Raw genomic sequence first — 24,890 nt, 5'->3', positions numbered from 1 at the left:
AGGTGATGTTGTTTGCACCTCTGTGAGAGCAGAGTTAAGAAAGGGAAAACTAGAACTGCCGCACAACAGCCTCTGGGAGAGTGAGGAGTGAGAAGCAGCCCTGCAGCCCCCAAGGTGAGTGTAGAAAGAGGGCAGAGGAGGTGCTCCAGGCATGCAGCACAAGTTCCCCTGCAGCCCATGGAGAGGCCCCTGGTGGAGCAGGCTGTCCCCCTGCAGCCCATGGGTCCCACATGGAGCTGATCTCCACACTGCAACCCGCCGAGGAGCCCCCGGTGGAGCAGGTGGATGTGGCCTGGAGGAGGCTGCGGCCCATGGAGAGCCCCCACAGGAGCAGGCCCCGGGCCGGAGCTGCAGCCTGTGGAGAAGAGCCCACGCAGGAGCAGGGGGTCTGGGGGGAGCTGCCGCCCGTGGGGGACCCGTGCTGGAGCAGTTTGCTCCTGGGGGATGGACCCCGTGGTACGGACCCGTGTGGGAGCAGTTCCTGAAGAGCTGCAGCCTGTGGGCAGCCCCCGCAGGCTCAGTTCGGGAAGGACGACATCCCGTGGGAGGGACCCCACGGGGAGCAGGGGCAGAGAGTGACCGTGAAGGAGTGGCGGAGACGAAGCGTCAGGGACTGACAGCAGCCCCCATTCCCCTGCTCCCCTCAGGGGGTGGAGGTGGAAGAGCTTTTAGTTTGCTTTTAGTTCTCACTGCTCACTGCTCTACTATTTTTGATAATTAATAAATTATATGAATCTCCCCATGCTGAGTCTGTTTTGCCTGTGACCATAACTGTTGAGTGATCTCCCTGTCCTTTTCTCAACCTTTGAGGTCTTTTCGTTCTATTTTCTCCCCCTTTCTCTCTGAGGAGGAAGTGTAGTTGTGGTGGAGCTCAGCTGCCCAGCTGAGTAAATCACCACATCTTGTGTGGATCAGAGCTAGTTTAATTCCTTTTGAATTCAGTTTTAAGATAAATTATTCCATAGCCATATTTGCTGAATAATGTATTTGGATGAAGGCTGCTTATCCAGCTCTATAAATGTACAATGTTTGAAACTGCATGTGAATATACACTATGAGAAGATGAGTACTAGAAGCACTTCATCGACAATTCATAGCAAACAATCAGTTATCAAGTCACACGACAGCAAGGCATTTGATCACAACAACATCACTGAATGCAAAAGGTGATTTTTCTAAAGAAATTATGGAAGTTTGCTCACATATATATAGTTATACTACTTTGGCTGTCAACTTTAAAATAATGAGTTATCATACAAAAAAAATAGACAAACAAAACATACTCGTGGGAAAAAAAATGTTTTGAGTCAGCTATTTGAATCCTAGCACTTTGGTATAAGATCTAACATTTTAACTCTTGAAACCTCAAGATCTTTCAGCCTACTCAGCTGACAACAGTTCATCACCAAACTAAAATATAGATTTATATTTAGTTAATGCCTCAGAGACGGAGAAGAATATTCTGCATATTCAGTAGTTTTAAATTATCTTTACTTTGTGTCAGTAACTTTTTCCCCAGAGTATGTGGGTATCAGAAGGTCAGCACTGGAGGCTTTCTTCCTCTTATTATCAATAGTAATTTATAACACATTCTTCTTAGAATTCACCTCTCAGAATGAGAAAGGCATTGAACAAAAATTTCTCACAGTAAGGTGACTTACGAGAAAATATGCAACTCTCTGAATTTGTGACTCATTTTAGAGTAATTACAAGCTGAGTACAGAGTATTCAAATAAGACACAGTGATCCATAAAGATAACACAAGAAGTCTTGGTGATTTAGCTGCTGCAGTTGAATAACAGAAATATGAACTCAAACAGAAAACTAGGAACAGAAAATAAAGAAAAGAAAAAGGCCAGAATTTGGTTGGTGTTTACATGCACATGCATCCTGGATTTGTAGTCAAAGGCTTTCTTTCTCAAAAATCCAGTGATGAAAGGGAAGAAAGTTCCAATGGTATTGAGCAGAATGATATAGAGAGGATGAGAAGCCTCTGCCTCTGCCACCCTGAATTCTGTGATATAATTCATTTTTGGACTACAAAAGTTAAAAGTCAAAATAAGCTAAAGTATAAGGAAAAGTAATGAAAGAAGGGAACATCAGTGCTCCGGGGGTAATCTGAGAATCATCCCAGGGTTCTCACTTTTGCTTACAACAGCAGTTTGGAGCTAGAGATGCCCACACAGGTAAAGATGTTCAAACACAAGGTGAAACAAAGACATCTAAGAGTCTTGTCCCTTAACCTGGTAATTCACACAGGCTTTGCTCTATAGTGAACGAGAAAGGCAGTGTATCTGTGAAAACTTCTAGAGGGTCAGCCTGAGATTTTAACCTTCTCCCACTGACTCTGGAAACCTAATCAAGTCACCTCCATGTCAATGAGATGCAGTAGGCATAGGGACCGGACAGAAGGAGAAAATTCATAGATGTCTATGTGTTCATAACATTGCCAAAATGATTAACTTTCTTTTGAGAGAATGTGCTTTGGAGATGACTTTTGGAAAAATTGCAGGCTGGTTGTACTACGTGCCAGAAAGGAGGGAACCTAAGATCTTAGTTTTCCACAGCTTCAGGGAATTTAAGCCAAGAGATACTATATCTCAGCATAATCTCTTTCAGGGGATAATTCTAGGAAAATTACTTTCCATTCTTTCTGCTTGTGTAGAGGCATGGCACAAGATAAATGCAAGTCAAGCAAATGTTTAAAAATAAAAAAGGGAATGAAGAGGGAGAGTGGTTGAAGCTGTAGTGCAAACATGACTTAGAAATCAAAGTAAGTTTTTAGATTACCTCTTTTATCTGTTCTTACATAATTTAGCTGAGAGAGAAGTACTTAATTATTCAACAGACACAGTAATATTGCTGTACATCTCCAGTTATACTACTTTGGATTCCTAGAAGAAATGCATTGTGTCTCTATCAGGAGAAATATGCTTTTTTGTCCATAGATATTCAAATTGCACATAAATGGCATGTTAGGAGTCTGAACCTCATTGTATGACCACCCACATAAAAGTTTGTAATTTATTTATTTATTTATTTATTTTATGATCTATCAAATGTGGTCAACAAATAGCTATTCACAATCATTACACATCTTTCTCAGGGAGATTCAGAAGTTCATCAGAAAACATGTATTTCCTGCAGTTCTGATTAGGGACAGTTAATTACAATAGATAGGCCCATGTTATGTTCTTTAAGAAGATAAATAAGTCTAGAAATTCCTACTTTTTTCCTGATGTCATTTCTCAGGGTGCATGTATTTCACCTCATTTTAGTCTTATACATCTTATACATGCAGAGTTTGAATAACTTTCCACATCACTGTTTACATATGTAAACAGCTACATTTTATTTCCTCTCTTCATTTCTTATCTTAATCCAACAGAATTAAAATATTTGGGTGATTATCTCTATTCTGGAAGGGAAATAAATAGTGTAAACACAGAAAAGAAAAGGAGAGTTTGAGGGACTAACAGGGGTGAGAATAAGAACTAAAGAACATAAGGAGAAAGAAAAAAGAAAAAAAAAAGAACAATCTTAAAGGAGACAAGGAAAAATGAGAAAGAAAATAGAAAGACATCAGTCTGTAAAAGAAAAATGGTCAAAATGGTTGAGCATGTGGGGTAAGAGAAAAGTGACATGGGGAAATGTAGGAAAGGGCAATAAAGCAGAACTGAGTGAAGTAGGTTTTGAAAGGGAGACTTCAAATATCTCAAGGTCTCAGCATGTGGCTTTTTCTTCCCAACACTTTCATAAAGAAAGTAAAAAAATGTTTGTAATCTTGACACAAAAGTAAAAATATCAATCTGGCAAAAACAATAAGTTGTCTCAGATCATGTGCTTATTAGAATAAAGTAAATATGGGAATAAACCCAGCTTGATTTCATTAGTGGGCATTTGCAATAACAGCAACAACAGCAACAAAACCAGTCAGGATTTTAAGAGGAATTGTTAAGAAAGAGAGATAATAAATGAAGAATGAAATATTTTTATTTGTTTATTTGTTTTCTTAAAATAAGAAAGGTAGACTTCAAAAGTAAGGGAAAAGAGTAAAAGAAAATACAAAGTTCGGAAAAAAATGAAATGCAAATATGACACTGAGAGGGAAAGAAGGTGTGGAAGAGGACAGAAAATCTAGTCTAATCACCTAGCAACCCATTTTTTAATTTATGAATTCGTTCATCCATCTTAATCTCATCACAATATCACATCTGAGTGCCTAAAGGCCAGAAATGGTTTAATTTAACCTCTCCTCCCCAACAGGCAACTGAGGGATGATGATATCAATTCATTATTCCTGTTCATCAGTTTGCCTCTGTTTTTCTGTTTTTGTACAAAAAAAAAAAAAATCAAAAAAAAATCTGCAATGAAGTATTCCATTTGTGGTTCCCAATTCAGCTATACCTACTTTTGAACTTTGGCACTATTACCTTTGGAAGGATGCACCATGGCCCTGGGATGTTTACCTGCAGTGCACAGTGAAAGGATTAAAAAAAAAAAGGATACCAAAGTAGATAGCATGGATTTGAGCAACTTCCCTTCCTTTCTCTCCCTTTTCAGGAGCCCATATAAAATCACACTGTGGCTACCATCCATAAAAGTCCTCTGCCTTCTGATGAGAAAATGTCCCGGTGCTTTCATAAACTGAACACAGATAATACACAGTATATAGTACTGATAGTAGAGAGGGGATATGACATCTCAGGATGGAGATGAGCAGTGTTTTAGGAATGAGACATTCTGACCTCTGAAATTCTTGAGTGTCAGGAACTCTGGTTTTATGAGTGTCCAGTTCTTTTCCATCTTGGCTTGTCCAGTAGTTGATTTTCATTATGATTACCTTGGCCATTGTAAAGTATTTTTGAGTCATTGCAAAGAGATACACTTTAAGAAAATGAAATGGCAGTTTGAAATTTATGAAGCATTCAGCTACAAGATGATATTAACATGTAGCTATTAGCTAATATTTTTTACACTCAAAGGTAGCATTTAAAAACAGCTGCACATTCTTTCTGAAACTGATTTTTTGTTTGTTTTGTTTTCTGTTTTGATTTTTATTTATTTTCATTTATTTTTTTTTTAATCTATTTATTTAGTTATTTTACTATAACCTTTAAGAACTATGTTTCTGTGAAAGGTTTGACCAATTCATGAGGAGCACTATTTATAAACCTAACTAAGCTCCAACGATCTCCCATACAGATGTCCTCAAACAAGAAACAAACAGGATAAGGAGTATTGAGGGGAAGAGGGATTATCTTTGAGAAGTATTTCATAACACTGAAGAAATTGTCCTTGTATTAATGAAAGTAAGTCTGAACATTACGATAGGGAAGACAATAAATAAATAGAGATAAAAATAATCCCAGGTTATTATCCTACTGTAAACTCTTCCAAAAGATAGAACTTTTCTATAGACCTTGCAGGAATTGTGAAATCATATTCAAAGGAGAAAAAAAAAAATGTACAACATGACATGTTCATTGACACTTATTTTACTTTTGAGATTATCTAAAACTAATTAGAAAAAAATAGCACCATGGCATAGTCAGATGGAAATAAGATCAAAGTCTTGATGACCAATGTTAAAAAACTGGCAAAGGGGAAAAAATAGAGCTTTAGTGGCATTTATACGAACATCTGTTCTGAGCTGGAGCTGGCAGTGCTGCGTAGTGTATCTCTGCAGAGAGGTAACTAGCACCATGGAAGACACCAAAATATTAGAAAATAAAACAAAGACCCCCTGGTTAGCAGAAGAGAGTATCAAGATTTTTTGGTATTGTAGTTCATGTCTACTACCCAGCTGCTGATTTGGTCAGACACAACTTGTAATTAATCCGAGCAAAAGGAAATGACAGAGCAGACCAACAGCGGAAAGCCAGAATGGCTGTGACAATTCTCCTTTCTGTTTCATAAGCTGGATAATGCAGGGAGAAATTTGCTAGTTTCATGAAGACGCTATGGAGACTGCAATCAGAAGCTCATTAATTTCTTCATAAAAAATACTGCTGTTCCTGAAAAGTCAGCAGTGATGAATTATGATCTAGAAAAACAAGAATCAGGACAATAAATATATAAAAATTTGGATGAGAGAGGGCTTGGTTTTCATGCAGTCATTAGGAACAGCAGTACTAATTACCTTTTCATACTTTACAAGACCATCCTTACAGTGGACTTGGTAGTATCTATATTTGATATAACTTGCAAAGTTCCAGGAGATATGTACTAGTGAATTAAGTCTTATTTTCAATTAGCTTATAAAAACACTTAGACAATGAAATCTCAACAAAGGTGGGTTTTGTTTGTTTGTTTAAGCTTTTGGATTTATTTTATTTATTTATTTTTTGAAATTCTACATGTATATATTCTAGAAAACTGTCATTACTGAAACATTGATCAGATTTACTTTCTTTCTGCTGTGAACTGGATAGACAAAAGACTGCTACAATTTGGTGCATGATATTTTGTTGTAAAATAATAATCAGCAAGTTCTTTTTAAAAATATACCAGAAAAAATATATATATTAGAACTGCAGAGAATATAGATAACTATTTTAGGAAGGGAAAGGTTGAAATCTAAATACCAGGGCAAGATCAGAAAATAAATGGGAAACTGCAAATTCTGTAGAAGAAGAAATGAAAATAAATTGAAGCTTGGGGAAAAGATGGGAAGTGAAAGGACAAAACTAATATTTTATTTACTGATTCATTCATCTGAAATTCTAATTTATGTATACATCTATCCCAGTCTATGTTGTGTATAACAAAACTTTCATCAATACAATATAAAGACATCAAGTACTTGAGCGTTGTCTTCCTCTCCCCTGGAGGCACTAAAGGATATTTTATTAATCATTGCTCCTGCTTCACATCTCTCCCTTCTGAAGGTGAGGAGACAGTGACAAAGCTGAGCAGAGGCCAGTATTTTCATTTGTGGCTCTGATCCCTTTGTCTTTAGACTGACACCAAAAATGGGTTTGGAGACACCTACAGTGAAGTGAACTCTATGAGGAAAATAGTTTAGCCAGATCCTCCTGATCAAGTTAATTAATAAATAGATAAATAATCCCTCATTTCTTTCAGAAGGCTTTCTTTTCATGCCAAATGGAGAAAGGGCCCAAAGAGCTGTCTCTGTGTGGCTCTTCTGATCTTGGTCCATGTTGGTAGGGTGTGCAGGAGTGGAGGCCCCATCGCTTGCTGTGGAGCAGGGCTGCGCTGCGACATGACCATGGTGGCTTCCATCTGCTTCCCTGCAAAACTTCACAGACAGGGCTCTCAGGGGACTTTTGAGTCTCTATTGATGTAGCATGCACAGTACTGAGCAAAAGAAAAATCATGTGGGTCTGGACATGACGAGAGTCTGAGTCTTACGGTACAGTGTACTGCTCCTCCAAACACTGTGTCAATGAGTTTATCATTCACCTTTCCTGATATGCAGTTTGACCCCACTGTTTAGACATGCTAATAATCATACTGCTTCATATGGGACAGTACAATCATTCATGCCTCTTATTTGTATTAACCTATATTGCTTTGTAAACAATATTTTAAAATATTAGTTTAAAACATTGTATTCACCATTTATCTAGTAATTTTAAATAGTGATTTCAAAGCATTTTATAAAGATATGAATCCTATTTTTCAAACACTGAAGCTGAAACACTCCAAGACTAAATGAATCACCCTCTTCATTAATTTTATAGATTGGACTGAAACTCTCACCATAGTGATTTATAATCTAGCATTATCTAAATTTCTGCAGAGTAGATAAACAGCTTAAAAACAGTACATCTGAGCTGAGAACCTCAGAGTAGGATCATCTAACACATTATTTGATAAAACATGACAGGATTTGTTGAAGAACATATTTCATCAACCACATTTGAAACTTCACAGAAGCATAAAGTATTAAAAGAAAAGAGCCTTAGAAACAACTCACACCTACTCAAAACAACAGCAAATCATGTAAAAAGTCAGATTTTTGTTCAGAATAGTCAACAAGAAAGAGATTTTCTGCAGTGGACAGGTAGATCCACATGCTTACATCCAATTACATTGTAATCACCAAATTACTAAAAAACGTTTAAGAAACAAAAAATAAACAAACCAATATAAAGTATGCTTTGAACAAAAGAAACAGTTTTAAAGGGAGATTTAACTGTTCAGTTGCTATGTATATACTAGAATTCTAACACAAACCTCATTCAAAATATAATTACAATTACATTAATTACTTATATGTCTCCATATCTTAATTTCCCCCAGGTTATCTTCTAACTAGTTTTGCATGCATAGAAGCATATTCTGTTAAGTCTTGTGCAGCATGTGTTTCAGCCAATTTTAAGCTTCTCGGGTGAGAGATTCTTTAGATGAGAACTGATATGTGTGAGTTCTGTAACTTTTGTCTCTGTTTTAGTCCCACTTTATTTCATTCAAATGTATCATAAATTCAGCAGTCTTAAACAGCAAATATGAAATCACAACACATCTTGTACTTGATTTGGTATTTAAGTGTATTGTTTCCTTTCACTGCATTCTTGTTCTTCCTCCTTATTAAATCAGATTGTGAGAGAGCAAGAGTGGTATAGTAAAAAATAAAAAGCAAAGGGTAAAAATGCATATTATTTCAGATGTTATGAAATGTTAAGGAGATTTAATCACAGAAATCCCTGAAAGACTACAACATTTGATAAAGAACAAAGATGTTGAAACAATAAATGCATAAAATCTTTCCTCCAGATATATAACCTGACAGTTTTAATCTTAAACTGCAATATAAGGCTTAGGGAGTCACACTTTCCAAATGACACTTAAAATGCTGGCAAAACATCCTGAATGCCAGTTTCAGCTTTGAATTGACTATGATCAGGATAACAGAGTGTATCGAAGGATATGCTCCAGCTACTACTAGAGATACTGCAACCTTCACAGCATCTTGACTTTGAGAAGTTGACAGTGTCAAAAGAATCTGAGCTACAAAACTGGAAAGATATAGGATCAGGAAAGAAATAATGGATTTAATGACAGTTAGGTGAACATCTATCAAAGGATCCCTGAAACTATCTACATAGCATTGCATCTTCTTGGTGTGTTTGCACAGAGAAGTAATTAATAGGGCTGAGGTTACCACAGATAGTACCAGAGGAAAAAAGCAACCGGCAAAGTAAAGAAGAAGAATGTACAGATGTGAACTATCCCAGTCACTGATGTGTACTGTGCTATTCTCTCTACAGTTCCCAGTTGAGCTGCAGAGGTACGTGCTGGGTGTAGTCCATAAGAAAGGAAGAGAAGTCACAGAAGAGACCACCAGTGATCCTAGAAGCAGCCATGGAACCATCCCAGTTATTCTGAGCTTGATTTGCAGCAACAACCATTGGGTAACATTGATTATTTTAGCACAGTAGAGGACATAGAGCCAGGTACTGAACCACAAACTGGCATGGTTTACAAACATCCATACAGCACCAAAAGCTTTGTACACAGAAGCCAACTTAAAAACATCTGTAAAATAGAGACTGTGAATGTACATCATTACAGTCACCTGCAAGATAAATCTTGATGTGCTCAGGAAGATCAGAATCATATCAGCAGCAGAGATTTTTTTGCTTTTTATCCAGTTAATGCTATTAACAGCCGTAATAAATCCATTTCCCATAAATCCAACAACAACTTCAATAGCTACAATACACATTGAAGTGATGAGAACTGGAGGCAACATCTCACTGCTTTGGTCACCTCTGCCTGATTAGCTCGTGAAGCTGTGCAAAAGATGAGCAGATCAGACAGTATATTACTAGCCCCAGCCCCAGTCTGCTTGCCTTATATCAAGGAACAACGACATCTGGGAATGATAGTAGAAAATGTTTGTTGGTGTTGTTCCTGAGCTTGCAAATCAGAGAAGGATTTAATAATTAATTCTAAATTTTTACATGCATAAGATTTGCCTACGTTTTTCATTAGGGATGTGGGATTGTCAGGTGTATTAACTGCCTTATCTTTTATCCAATTATTTATATTCCCACCTGGAATGACAGAAGGCTCTGGCTCTGTGATTGTGACTGTACCTGACAATGTGGAAGAAGATGTATCAAGCAACCCAACACAGCCAGCAGCTTGTCAGGAGATAACAAGAGGTTTTATATTTTAACTATTATCTTTCATATTGTTTTGAAACTCTGTCAAGTATGACCACACTAGTTAATCACCTCCATTTTAACATGGTGAAGATTGTACAGCCTTGTCCTATTTTTGGGGAGCACCCCAGACAAACAAGCTTCCCAATTGCTATTATTTATTGCTTCATATAGTTACCCACTTCTAATGTGTTCATGTGGATGGTCACTTCTGTGACCATCTCTTGTGATGGTCATGTATATGGGATCAAAAGATGACAGCATGTGGTTGTATAATGGGGACACTTATGACAGCAGGATAGTGAAGCAGAGCAGTCCATCGAGCAGAACACTGTTAAAGTCCCACCTTCCCCAGCTACTTTCACTGCCATGACCTCTATCCCACCTGCATTTCACAGTGAAGTTTCTCCTCTAGACAGCAGATCTGGACCGCTTTTTCTTTATGGAGTGAAAGTCTGTCATCCATCTGCATATGTGTGCCCTCTTTGGCTAGATGCTGCAATTAGTCCACAAAGATTGGAGGGGAGGTGGTGGTGGTGTTAAAGCCCACAGTGCATTATTTCTAACTTAAAAAGAAATATGTCTAGATTTATGGAACAATTTCTCCTCATTTTCTCAGCCACAATCCCATTAATTCAATCCATTAATGTAATATTGGTGCATTAATGTTGTAAATAAATTATTTTTTGCATTAGGGAAATATGAAAGAAGACATGAATACTTTGACGTCATGGAAGGAAACGAGATCATTTGGCTACTGAAAAGTACTTTACTTAGGCAGTAAAGTTTTTATCATTTTTTTGTGGAAGGTTGACATATACTTCTGGAGTCCATTTCTCAATGGAGTAAGATGACTCAAAGTGAAAGGCAGACCAAGGTTCTCAATGTGATAAAACCTGCCAATTGGGGATGTACTGTTTACCATTATATCCTATCTTCATCCTAGGATGTACAGCCTATATATATGTATATATATATATCCAACCATATCTTAGCTTTTGTAGAATTGTTCAGTAGTGAAATAGCTAACTTAAATTGGTACGAGCGCATTTCTTCATCAACTTATTGAAATGAAAATCTCCATTTTTTTTTTTCTGTCAATACTTCAGTCATGCTCAATTTACATTTCCATTTAGGTCCTAGTAATCACAAAGACTGGAAGCTTTTTCCTTAAGAAGTGACTATATTTTCTTCATCACAACAATGTAAATTTAAAAATAAAAAGTAAAAAAGCAATTTTGAGACACTTTTGCAAAATATCTTATAGAGCTTCCAAATTTCAAAAAGCCGAAGGGGGAAAAAATAATAAAACAAAACAAAGAATACATTGGCATGTTTACTTTTCCTATCATGTATCTCACAAGAAGTATTTCAAAATAGTGATAAAGTCATATCTTACTAAGGAAAAAAAAAAAAGTGTAACTTGACGCCTACGGTGTATTTTAAAGTTACATGCATAAAGCTTCCTGTACACGGAATATACATTACATAATTACAGTAATCAGTTACCTTAAAAATGTAGTCATTAAGTTACTCAAGGGAACGTGACAATAACACTTTATTTTTATACACTTATAAAAAACAGCACTGCAATTATGAAGTAGAAGAAACTGCATTGGAAGATAGTCTAGAAAACTGCAAGACTAAAATGTATTCTGAACTGTTCCAGAAAACAGTTACAAAATTCTATTATCTCTTCATATCCACCATCAAAAATAAGAATTTTAAAGGAAAACAAATCTAATTTCCATTTACCTATTTATTTTTTCCTCTGAGCAAGGTCAAAAATTGCAAGAAAATGGAGTCTAAAGTCCTGAAGGATGCTGTATGTCAAGAACTTCATGCTGTGGTAACAGAAGTTTCTGTTCTTATATAATGTTTTATATCATGACAAATTCTCAGCTTCATCTATTTCTATTAGGAACAAACTATGATGAAAATAAGGGTGATTACTCCAAATATTTAGAATTTATCTAATACTAGGATTGTAAGTTTCCTTGATTTTTCAATTATATTGTCTAGATAGGTCAACATTTTCTTAGCAATAAAACCGGAGATCAGAATTTTAAAGACACCTACACACACACATGTCATTGGGTATATGTAATCAGACATATAGATTCACTTTGGTGTGATGTGTCTCCACAAAGAGACCAGCAGCAACCTGGATGAAAGGAGAACTGCAATAAAGGAGGTACTCTGTGAAGGAAAGATAAAGAGCTTGCAGATCCCAGGTAGGGTTGCCACATTAATGCTCTTTTGTAGATTTCTTTTTGAGCTACATATTTAACAGTCGTTCAGAACAGATCTAGTTGGCAGAGGATACAGAAGAGACCTTACAATATGTCAGAGTTCCTTGGCCTCATCCTCTGGGAGATCATGTGATTGAATTTATAAAAGTGGCTGAGCCACAGTGTGATGCGGACTCTAGCAATTCTTAAAAATAATCACAGGACAATATTAGTATGACACAAATAGTAAATTCTGTGTCTGAATTTACACTTTTTCCCTTACAAGACAAAACTCACTGTACTTAGAGAAGATAGGTTCAGTTCACTGGGTAACAGCTTTCCTCTTTTGATTCATGCATTCGTATTAACAACTGTGATAAATACACTTCCCACAATTCCTACAATAATTTTAATTGTTGAAGTAGTTAGAGAGATTATTAAAGCACAGCAGACAGTTTCTGGCTCTTGTAAAACACTGTCCATTCTGCTCATTCAGAAAAGCACGAAACACTAATTAACTGGTATCTGGTTAATCTTTCAGCCTTTTACTGTGTGCAAGAAGCATATGAATATGATACTGGAAGATTTATTTCTTGTATTGTTCAGGAAGATGCATATCTTGGAAATGTCGCTGATGAACCATCCAACTACAACCATTGTTTCATAAGTTTTAGTGAGAAGTAATTGTCTATGGCTGGATTGAGGATAGGAAAAAATAGAACATGTTTAATGGCATTGACTTTTTTGCATTAAGTTCTTGCTGCTGTCCTTTAAGAGCTTTGATTTTGGTGTGACATGACAGGTGCTCAAACTGCTGCCACCCTTCTGTATCTTTACTCATCTCTCTGCATGTTAACAGACATGCCTTTTGAATTTTGGTGCCCTCATCTACGCCAAACTAATTCTTGATCAAATTTCAAAATGTAAAGCTTTCTCATGTGATACCTCCAGCATGTTTGAGGAAAAAAAAATCATAAACAAAAACCATGGAGATGAACATCTGTAAAGTCCATGCAGCTGAACTCGCTTCTAACTTGAGAACCAGGGTTCTCATCTCATGGAGGTATGGACATGTGAAGGTTCGGCCATGATCCAGAGCAAAATCAAGGTGGGGTAATGTCATTTACCTGAACATGCACATGAGGAAGCAATCCCAAGACCGTCAATTTAGATATAACCTTAAAAGTCTATTCTTGCAACAGCAGAGTTGGCCATATTTTCCTTTATAACAATATTTGGCTGACTATCATAGGTATATGTATGTATCTGAAGTGTAGATATGGTACGTTTAATAAGATAAATTTCATCTTGCATGGCCATTTACTCCAGCAGCTGGACCAGCAGATAAATACACAAGTAAAAAACTGACATTTTCAAACAATACCTATTGTATAATGGCTCTTACATGAGTGTCTGTTATGGGGTACTCCTGTGAAAACTACTACTAAAATTTGTTGGACTGTCCAATTAGCTTTTGTCCACTCTCTAAGACTGGAGACATCAAGCACACAGCAGGAAAAAATAAGACTTCATGAGGTCCAGTAGATGCTGTCATTTTGTTTGATGTTCCTCAAACAATTCTTAAATGTTTTTCAAACTCAGACTGTTACAGTGAAATCAGAACTAGGGTAGGGTTTGGACAGATTAAGATCATGCTTCAGAAGGACACATCTCATCTATTCACATTGTTAGTGTACTAAGTGAATCATAAATCTAGCTTTTCCTATCATTCCCTAAGTCATTATGATTATTAGGAAGACATGATCTGAAATCATTAGCTTCTCTTTTTCAGTCTTCACAATCTGCTCCCCTGAAACGTTAGAAGGGCTCTGGATCACCAGCTGAACTGCAGTACTGGAATCATGCTGTCTCCCTCATGTTTTCTGTCTAAAAGCAGAATACCTAGCCTGTAATTTCATTTTAGAATTCTACCTGGAAAGAAAAATATTGGAAGAATTTCAACTTTTTTCCTGCATCCTAGTGACATTACAGTTTTGTGTTTAACATGTGCTAACCATTTGCTGACTGTTTATGTTTTATTATACCACAACTAAATTAAAAGATTTGCAAAACAGTACAAGAAAGTCAAGAATGCATATTACCATGGTAGTAAACATCCTAATAGAGAAAGAGAGAGGGAGATGAGAATAATTTATTGTTTGCTCGTATTTTGTGCTGAAAAAATAATGGAAAACAGACTTTATTTCAGTTTGGAGGAAGGACACCACTTTCCAAGGAATCATAATAAATTTAATTCCAGTGGAGTAAGTGCCTACTAGATCCTCATGACATTTCTTCACCTTTAAATCATGAGCTTTTTAATAAATAAGATTTTTATAGTCCGTAATGAATAGCACATTTATAACACAGGCATAAGACAACGAAGTACTTAGTAATAAGATCCTTATAGAAAAATAATTGAATAATAAAAAAACAACAACATCAACAAAGAATAGGAGAATACTTCTTGTATAAGATGAAGAAATAGGCCAACAAAACTTGCAAGAAAAAAGAAAAGGTAAGCCATCATCATTTGGGTTTAGACTCTTGCCCAGAAACTCAGCAGTCCTGACTATTGCTGTAAACATGGTTGTTGCTGCCCATGGCACTTTCTAAAATGGTTCATCAAGTGTTCCTCATGTATTTGACAAGGTATAAAAGGCTTGTGAACCTTAATAAAATATCCTGCATCTAGTAAACAACAATAAATCAAGCTGCCATTTAACACATTGCTGACTTTATATTTCACAAAGAAGTAATGCTGCAAAATATCTCAAAAATATATGTGAAAGGGTGATAATCTCTTTTACGATTATTTTGCAAGCTGTCATACTGCTGTCATTGTTGAACTGGAGATAACATACTGTTAATTTCAGTACGATACAATTTGTTTTTCAGAGGGCCATTGTCAAAACTGAAGACTGATCAGACAAAGCTAATGGAAAGAGTCCTTCAAAATACTTGAGAGAGGTCAAGAAGATAGAACGCAGCACAGATGAAAAAAAGAAGTAACTATAACTTTAAGGAAGTAAGAATGCATGTACACCCCAGAAAGAAGAAGCTGGAGTTAGGACGAAACTACTGACTGTAACAGTTTCTCTTTGTCATGCAGGAATGGAGTTTAACTAAGTATGCATCAACTCAAGACACTATTTGTAAAGATGAGTGAAGATAGTATTTGTAAATATGAGTTTGTGCTTTATACCATGTAAAGTATGAAAGGAAATGTGTTCACTTCCTGAGTAATGCTGGATGTTACCTGCACCACTCACTCTCATTCCCTCCTTTTTCTCATTTCCCCGATTTGTTTCTTCACCTTCAATACACCAGCAAATGAATTAATTCCCTCCAAAACTCACTTTTCCAGAAAGCCTTACAGAAACCTTGCCCCATATCAGTGTAAGACACCAGAAGAGCACTCATGTTTTCCCTACCTCAGTTCACAAAGGAACTTGCTGCCAGCCTATGCCTATAAGCTTTAACTGGATGCCTTCCTGTATCCTGGATAAAGGGATATTCAAAGCTTTTTCTGTTATCCCTAGGGATGAATACTGTGTTAGCTGGGTCAACAATAAAGCATTTTGTTTTTATCTCCATATCTTCATTGCAAACTGTCACTGTCTGCAGCCACAGTTACATCTTTATCTGACATTTGTCACTATGACTGGAAGAGCTCTTTTGGGCTGAGTTTGGTTCATTGTGTATTGTGCAGTATCCACCACAAAGCTTAAGAAGTAATAATGAATTCAGGGCAAATTTTTCAATGACAGCATATTATCCTTATAGTGGTTTTGACTGGAATGGAGTAAATTTTCTTCATAGTAGCTTGTATGATGCTATTTCTTGGATTTGTGATGAAAACAGTGGTGATAACATACCAATGTTTTGGTTGTTGCAGAGCAGTGCTCACACAATGCCTTTTCACACTTTCCTACTTCTGGTGCTACCCTGGCAGCAAGGTACCTGGAGGTGCACAGGTTACTGTGAGGGGACACAGCCAGGACAGCTGACCCCAGCTGACCAAGGGGGTTACTACATGCTATATAACATCACCTTCAGTAGTAACAGCTGGGGAACAGATGGAGGAACGGGGGATGTCCCTCAGTTTTCAGTTTCAATGTCTGGTGGTTTTACCTTCCTGGGCAGCTGAACTCCACCACAACCACTCTCTCACTCCCCCTCCTCAAAGAGAAATGGGAAGAAAATACGATGATAAGGGCTCAAAGGCTGAGATAATGACAGGGAGATCACTCAGCAATTATTGTGACAGGCAAAACAAACTCAGAGTAGGGAGACTAATATAATTTATTGACTATCACTAGGAGATTAGAGAAGTGACAACTAAAAGCAAGCTAAACCCATCTTCCCCTCATTCACTCCCTTCTACCTCTTCCCCTCAAGCAGCACACAGGAACGGGGAATGGGGGCTGCAGTCAGTCCCTGATGCTTCATCTCCACTGCTCCTTCACGGTCCCTCTCTGCCCCTGCTCCCCGTGGGGTCCCTCCCACGGGATGCCGTCCTTCCCGAACTGAGCCTGGGGGGGCTGCCCACAGGCTGCAGCTCTTCAAGAACTGCTCCAGACACGGCTCCGTACCACGGGGTCCATCCCCCAGGAGCAAACTGCTCCAGCACGGGCGGGGGCAGCTCCCCCCAGACCCCCTGCTCCTGCGTGGGCTCCTCTCCACGGGCTGCAGCTCCGGCCCGGGGCCTGCTCCTGCGGGGGCTCTCCATGGGCCGCAGCCTCCTCCAGGCCACATCCACCTGCTCCACCGGGGGCTCCTCCACGGGCTGCAGCGTGGAGATCTGCTCCGTGTGGGACCCGTGGGCTGCAGGGGGACAGCCTGCTCCACCAGGGGCCTCTCCACGGGCCGCAGGGGAACTTGTGCTGCATGCCTGGAGCACCTCCTGCCCTCCTGCTGCACTCACCTTGGGGGCTGCAGGGCTGCTTCTCTCTCAGTTCTCATATCTGCTGTAGCACAACAGTTTTTTGACCCTTTCTTAATTCTGCTCTCACAGAGGCACAAACGACATCGCTTACTGGCTAAGCTCTGCGCAGCAGCGGGTCTCTTTTGGAGCCAGCTGAAACTGGCCCTTATCTGACATGGGGCAGCTGCTGGATTCTTCTCACAGAGGCCACCTCTGCAGCCCTACACTACCAAAACCTTTCCATGTAAACCCAGTGCACAATGATGAGTGCTTTTCTTGCTCTTAATAAAACAAATAAAGTATTTTAAGAATGAATGAATTATTTAAACTTAGTTTGCCATCATCATTCAGGTTTCCCTTGCACTCAGCTGAAAACACAAAAATGTTGATGATCATACACAACACCTAGAAGAAAAATCTCTAATTACATCAGTCAGCACAATAGACCTTGGTAACCTGCATTGCCCAGAGGATGCAATGACATTTTAAGCTTTGAGAACACCAGTGCGAAATCACCTGGAGAATGGCAACTTAAACATTTTTTCTTTTTAAGCAAGGGGTACAAAGAAACCTGGTCATGTTATAAAGTTGAAACAAAAAGTAAAATATTATAAGGTAGAATTGAGCTCAACATTCCCCTTTTTAGGCTACCAGAAATAAAGTTAAATATCTGGATCACAGGATACAATGAGAAGAAATTGCACGTACGGTAATAGGTAAGCCCAAAACTGCTTTTCAGACATGTAGTAAACCTGACTTTAGCACATTACTTCTGGAAAGAACACACAGCTCAACAAACAGATTTGCAGTCTGTTCACGGATCTGCGGAGCTGAGGGTTCTGGTGGTCTTGCAAACATGAACAGTCATTGACAAGGCCAGAAGTCACCTTGCCACCACTCTTGCTGCTTGACACAAACACTTTGGGAGACCTTTTCTCCATATCCTAGTGTCACTAGACTTTAAAATAACCATTGACCAATATCTGCTCTCCGGTATTCTACTTCTGTTGTTTAGTAGACCTCCAGTAGCTGTCAGGTCTCTGTCAAGTTCTGAGACATAGCTGACAGCCCTCTTCAGAAAGTCCCACAGACAAAGGCACTAGATTACCATGTTTGGCCAGTGAAAGAAGTCCCAATGTCCAAAAGAGAATAATTTTCATTTTGTCATTTGAACACCAAACAGAATGAGAAACCAAGAATTCGAAGAGTTAACAAATAAATAAATAAATATTTTCCACTCATACAGACTATATTAATTATTGTATCTGAGAAACAACACTTAACTGCAACATAGCTTTTTGTTTGCTTTGTGTGCTTGTTTTTTTCGTTTCTTTTTTTTAGTGGATTTATAAGTTTAAAACACATATTAATATTTAAGAAATATGTCCTCAGTTTCTAAATGTATCTGAATTGTAAATTTATCTCACAATAATGCTCTGTATTTAGGTAAAACAAGTTCATTTAAACTGTTTAATATATTATTTTCCATTTAAAAAAAATGATCTTTGCAATTTTGTTAGCAATTCTACTGTACTATTTGTAAGCGATAACTGAAATTCAGCAAATAGAAAGCTCTGTTTTTTCCCAATGCAATGAATCCATCAGAAGAAAAAAGATCAGTAAAAACAACTGTATGTGGTGATACCATTAAAGATTTTATCATCAAGAACACTATACAAGCGAAATTAAATATGCATTTTTTTAATTATCAACTGTTAAGTGCCTACTTTTGCCAACTGTACACCTTTCATATAAATGTGCCTTTTAGTACAAATAAGTATTGTGGCCTTAATACCATTTATAGGCTTCCACTATTTCAGCACTATTAGCAAATCGCTTGCAGTGATCTGATGCTGGATCCGCTTGTGTTTGTATAACCAGTGTGCCATTTTGACAGTCGACTGCAATGCAAATCCCTCTGTCAATACTCCACACCACCTGTGATGCAAATTTAGATTAATCCTGATTTTCACTGCTTACTTATACTTTTTTAGTAATGTAAGCGACATGTCACAGCAAATCCTACTCACCTTGAAAGTCAGCAATATTTCTGGCACTGCCTCTAGGAGAAAGAAAATGTTATCTGTTCAGAAAGATTTGTATTGAAGTCTCTCCTTATATGAGCTTATATGAGCTCTGAAGGAGCTCATATAAATAAAGAAAAAGTCTGTGTATTTATAACCTGTTTCTGATGCACACGACTTAAGTAACACCTTCTGTACAGCTCTGAGATCAGGTCACTTGACTTTTTAAGTCCAGCTTCCCAGATGTGAAGAAAATTAATGAAAAATCTACAATTCAATCTGTTAGTTATTTATTTTGCAGTAACTAGATGTCACATGCATGTGAGCATAGCTTGGGGTAGTAGAGTACAATGAAATCCATTACCAACATGCCTGGGTCCAGGTATTATTTCTCAATATCCTATCAGCTTTTAATTTAGCAGTAATTAAATGTTACTTGGTGTGATTACTACAGCAAGGGGTGAATGATGCATGAAATAAAAAGCCATCAAAACCTTGAGAAAATGCTCAGCACAATGACACATGCCTGTTTACTGTATGCAAAGTTTAGAATGATATTCTCAAGTGGGAAGCACATTCAAAATCACACACATATATACACACACACACAAAGTAGTTTTTCCTATGTTTCAAGTTAAAATGGTAGAAGCAAAAGACCAATTTATCCTGTTATGAATTCATTTCTACAGATGGATGTTTTCTGGGATAGTTGAAGGCAGGTTTCCATAAAATGAAATAACTGCTGAACTCTTCAGTGTGGTAAAACCAGACAGATCTGGAGGATATGACTTGCTGGTACACAAAAATCTCTTACAGGGAAAAGGTGAATAGGGTTGACAACTTATGGTCTTGTACAGTAAATAGGTGGCATCAAATGAAAGAGGACTTAAAAGCAAACAAAAGTTGGTATTCCACATTACACATAGGGGAAGTTGCAGGACTGCTTGTCAGAAGATACTACCAGTGCTAGAAGTCTGCCTGGATCCAAAAGATGAATTTAGATGTCCATAGGAAATAAATCAATTGGCTATTGCTTAAATACATTAAAAATAAATAAATAAATAAATAAATAATCTGTTCACATAGTCCCTGGGCTATAAAATTTTGATGCCCAGGAGAGTATCAGGAGAAAATAATGTCTATATTTGTCCAGTTTGTATAATCTTCCCTAGGCATCTGTTCTCTGCTTCTGTCACAAGGAGGTCCCTGGACAGGCAGACCTTTGGTCCCACATGGTGTAAATGAATTAATGTTGCTGAGCTATGCTACATTATGTAGCACTTCTCACAGTTCAGTACACTGTATGACCAACAATATTCTTTTATGGTTTTGACTATGTCCAACCACAAAATACAGTCCCCATGCTACAACTATAATTATTTGTATTAGTGAAGTACGTGGATCCCAGAAAATAATTGAATCCCATTGTGCCAAAGTCTGTAAATACATGCACAGCAATAACAGCAGTTTTGTCCCAAGTAGTGTAGGAGAAAATTAGTTCCAACCACAATTATATCTGAATCCAGAAAGGACTCCCAAAAGTAATAATTTTGTCTGTTTAAAAGGATTCACACTGGTGTTTTTGCTCATAATTCTTCATTTCCACTAATAAAGCAGAAGCCCAAAGTCTGTTTCACTTGTATCACTTTCACATGTCTAAGGCAGTAAAATACGGTGGAATTATTCTTGGTTTACTCTGCAGTAAACAAGAGAATAAGGCTCATTATTTCAGAAATGGCAATCAGTTACTCAATTCAATCCCACTTAGAAATAACTGTTATAACTGTTTTTATTGCAGAACATTTATTTATTGTTTTGGATTTTGACTGTTATTTGCAGTGGTGTTCAAATATTTTGTATTTAGATTTACTGTGCAGATCTGACTAAATCCAAGAATGTGACATTTGGCCTTCCTCAGGAAAAGCAGAACACTTAAAAATCTCTCTGGGATTTTTGTTGCAGATTTATACTTACCCAAATTATTTTTTTTTCAAAGTTATTATGATTTGAGATAAGGAGAAAGGAGGAACACCCAAAAAAATGTGAACACTTTATGCCAGTTTTTGAATATCAAAAACTATAATTAGCTTTAATGAAAAGACATATAACATGGACAGGTCTGATTGTCAAAGTCTACTCAGTTAACTTGGGTTATATATGAATGATTTATTAATTTAAAGTGGAATAAGGACACATTTCAGCGATACAGCTGAGACAGCGTAACATTTCCCTGTGGCAGAGAATGGGTTGTCTTGCTCCCGCCAGCTGCTGCTGGTTTGCCTGTGCCAGATTCAATGCCCAGTGGCCTCCATCATGAGTTTATTTATTTCTTTGAGCTGACAAACAACTAGCACACTAACACAAGTAAATGGTATTCTGCAAACCTAGCAGATTAAATCAGCTCAGTGAAAGCAGGAAGATGAGTAAAGGAGACAGCTCCCACATGGAGCAAGTAGGAGCAGAATTAGAGGGGTCTAGGAGGAAAGAGGGCAAAATGGGGCTGTTCTGGACATTCTTGGCAAAATATTAGATGGACCCAGCAGTGCCAAACAAACACATGAAAACACTACTGTGGCAGGCTGCAATACAATCCTCATGGTATTTCATAAACAATTTCATGCACTAATTAACTACTTTCTTCTTAGGACCCTTTGGGGCCCAGAGAAGAAAACTTCTCTGTGGTATAGATTCAGCCAGTCTGTTGTGGATGAAGCCACTAGGTTGTTTCAACTATTTTGTTTTACAGTCAAGAATCCATTCAGATGTACTAAACATCTTAGGCTAATATATTCACATTCTGGATGCATTAAAAATAACTTATTCCTTTAAAGAAGCTTTTAAACTCTAAGTCTAACCCTCAGCAGTATCATAACTCAGATTCATCTTCCAACTATTCTACTATCAACATTGGTCAAATAAGGGTCCAAATTTAAAAGCTTATTTCACCAGTTCAGTAGTTGAATATAGGTTACTGGGTAATATGCACCAGACATTATGGAAACACTACTTCTCCCCTTCTTTCTGTCACTCTTACACATGGAGTGATTTAAGGGGTAACTTTGCTCTGTGTATTGTACTGAGATTTGAATCTACTCAAAACTGATGAACTGAGAGCTTCTAAACTTGTTTTGTGAAAGACTAACTGCATTTCTGATATTAGCTATAGATGTCACAAATCCACGTCTGTTTGAAACTCAGACAGCCAGTCCATTATATACACTTTTTCCCCTTTCTGCACCTCGATAATGAATGTGATTCTATCACTTCTCCTTCATTCAGGAAGAGTTCATGTCTGACTGTATCGTAGGTAACACCACTGATCAAATCCCAGCAGCCACATTCCCCTCTTCAACTCCCACTCCCCTCTCTCTGGCTGAACGTTTTCAATTTGATGACTAAGGGCAGTAAAACTCAATTTCTCATTCTGCTCTGCTTCACCAGGCTGCTTTGTTATTTTAAAGTCTCTCCTCCATATGGTGTCATGCTCTTGTCCCCATATTTCACTGTCTTCCAGGGGAGCATCCATCCCCAGTTATCCGATACCACGTTGCCCCCTAGTGACAAATACTTAACTTCTCTCATGTTTCATTCCACTCCAGCCAGCTTCTGCAAGCGCTGACTTCTTTTTCTGCAGCATTCCCAGTTTTGTTTGTTTATTTATTTATTTATTTATTTTCTGGTCCATGCCTTTTTCTTTGTTAGAAAAAAAGTTTTTTAATCCTTTCCCTCTAGGATACTAGTTGAGCCAGACTCATTTTGGTTCTAGTCTGCAAGTAGACCCAAGCTTCTTCATTGTTCTCAACCATGGCTATATACGATATGCTAAATTCACCCGGGCAGGATTTCTGCCATAGAGCTAGTAATGCAGGAGTTGGCAGTGACTTTCCCTTCCATCAGGTGGATAGACATTGACAACATAGGCAATGGGATCAAGTGCACCCTCAGCAAGTTTGCAGAGGACACCAAGCTGAGTAGTGCATTTGATGAAAAGAAGGAAGGGATGCCATCCAAAGGGACCTGGACAGGCTTGAGAAGTGGGCCCATGTGAACTGCATGAGGTTCAACAAGTCCAAGTGCAAGGTTTTGCACCTGGGTCAGGGCAATCCCAGACAGGAGTACAGACTGGGAGAAGAATTCATTGAGAGCAGCCCTGCAGAGAAGAACTTGGGGGTTCTGGTGGATGAAAAGCTCGACATGAGCCAGCGGTGTGTGCTTGCAGCACAGAAAGCCAACTGCATCCTGGGCTGTATAAACAGAGGAGTGGCCAGCAGGTCAAGGGAGGTGATTGTCGCCCGCTGTGAGGCCCCCCCCCCCCCGGAGTCTTGCATCCAGGTCTATGGTCCCCAGCACAAAAAAGGATGTGGATCTGTTACTGAGTCCAGAGGAGGGCCATGAAGATCGTCAGAGGGCTGAAGCACCTCTCCTATGATGACAGGATGAGGGAGCTGAGGATATTCAGCCTGGAGAAGAGAAGGCTCCAGGAAGGCCTTCTTGCAGCCTTGCAGTACTTAAACGGGTCTTATGAAAAAGATGGAAAGCGACTTTTTACTTGGTAAGATAGTGATAGGACAAGGAGGAATGGTTTTAAACTAAAAGAGGGGAGATTTAGAGTGAATATTAGGAAGAAATTCTTCACTCAGAGGCTAGTGAGGCCCTGGCACAGACTGCCCAGAGAAGCTGCGGATGCCCCATTCCTGGAGGTGTTCCAGGCCAGGTTGGATGGGGCTTTGGGCAACCTGATCTAGTGTGTGGCATCCCTGCCCATGGCAATGGGGTTGGAACTAGGTGATCTTTAAGGTCCCTTCCAACTCAAGTCACGCTATGATAACTCCGTGATGATTCTCACCCATTCTGTGGAGGGAAGGAGACTCCAGCAGATTAAAATGGTACAAAACAAAAATTTTGTGTTTAAAAAGGCGTGTATAAACTAGCAGACACTGGAGGCACGGAGATTAGGAGCATGTGTCACCTGCAGTTCCTGACATACTCACTGGGATGCATTAAACTTGTGGCTCTAATTGAGTTCATCCAGGCCTTTTCCTCATCTTAGTGTCCATATAACTGGCTTTTATAAAGAAAACAGGGGTATCTCCTATATGATGGAACATGCTATGTCAGTGGCTGATTACTATGTTTTGTACATGAAGACATAATTCCAATTTTACACTAAGGTAGGCATCTGAGATGCTTCTTTAACTCAAGGATCCAATTCAGCATAATTTTGAACATTAGGATAATTATCTTTGCTTTGATTTTGTTCAATTTATTTTCTAAATACACTGACTCCTAGTGAGACCTCCAGAAGACGTGTCATCAGTATATGCAATCTGCCTGGACTACACAATCACTCTGAAAAACAGTTATATGGGTTCTGAGCAGGTTCCAGAACTGCCAAAGTTGATGGGAAAACCCAGATAATGGAAAAGCTCATTGACTAAAAATGTTTTTATTATGATAAGTGATTATTAAACACTCTCAAAACAGAGTCAATGCTATAAAAACGTTTACATTCTTTTTGATTAATGCCACTCCTACAAATATAAGAGCATTAGATATTTGTTCCAAACTGTGC

The 24,890-nt window shown here is 38.2% G+C and overlaps 2 protein-coding genes across 7 annotated transcripts in view; both read right to left on the bottom strand.

Annotated features, from left to right (window-relative positions):
- Positions 1-24,890, bottom strand: part of TENM4 (teneurin transmembrane protein 4) — a 1,678,763-nt gene that overhangs the window by 1,506,412 nt on the left and 147,461 nt on the right. The window lies entirely within an intron of this gene.
- Positions 7,657-9,988, bottom strand: LOC106039858 (taste receptor type 2 member 40-like). Its single transcript, XM_013187312.3, has one exon. It carries the CDS (start codon positions 9,719-9,721, stop codon positions 8,786-8,788), a length of 936 nt encoding a protein of 311 aa, XP_013042766.1. The 5' UTR covers positions 9,722-9,988; the 3' UTR covers positions 7,657-8,785.

Source organism: Anser cygnoides, chromosome 1, assembly GCF_040182565.1.
Source record: "Anser cygnoides isolate HZ-2024a breed goose chromosome 1, Taihu_goose_T2T_genome, whole genome shotgun sequence".
Taxonomy (NCBI): Eukaryota; Metazoa; Chordata; class Aves; order Anseriformes; family Anatidae; genus Anser; species Anser cygnoides.
This window is presented reverse-complemented; position numbering and strand designations above follow the sequence as displayed.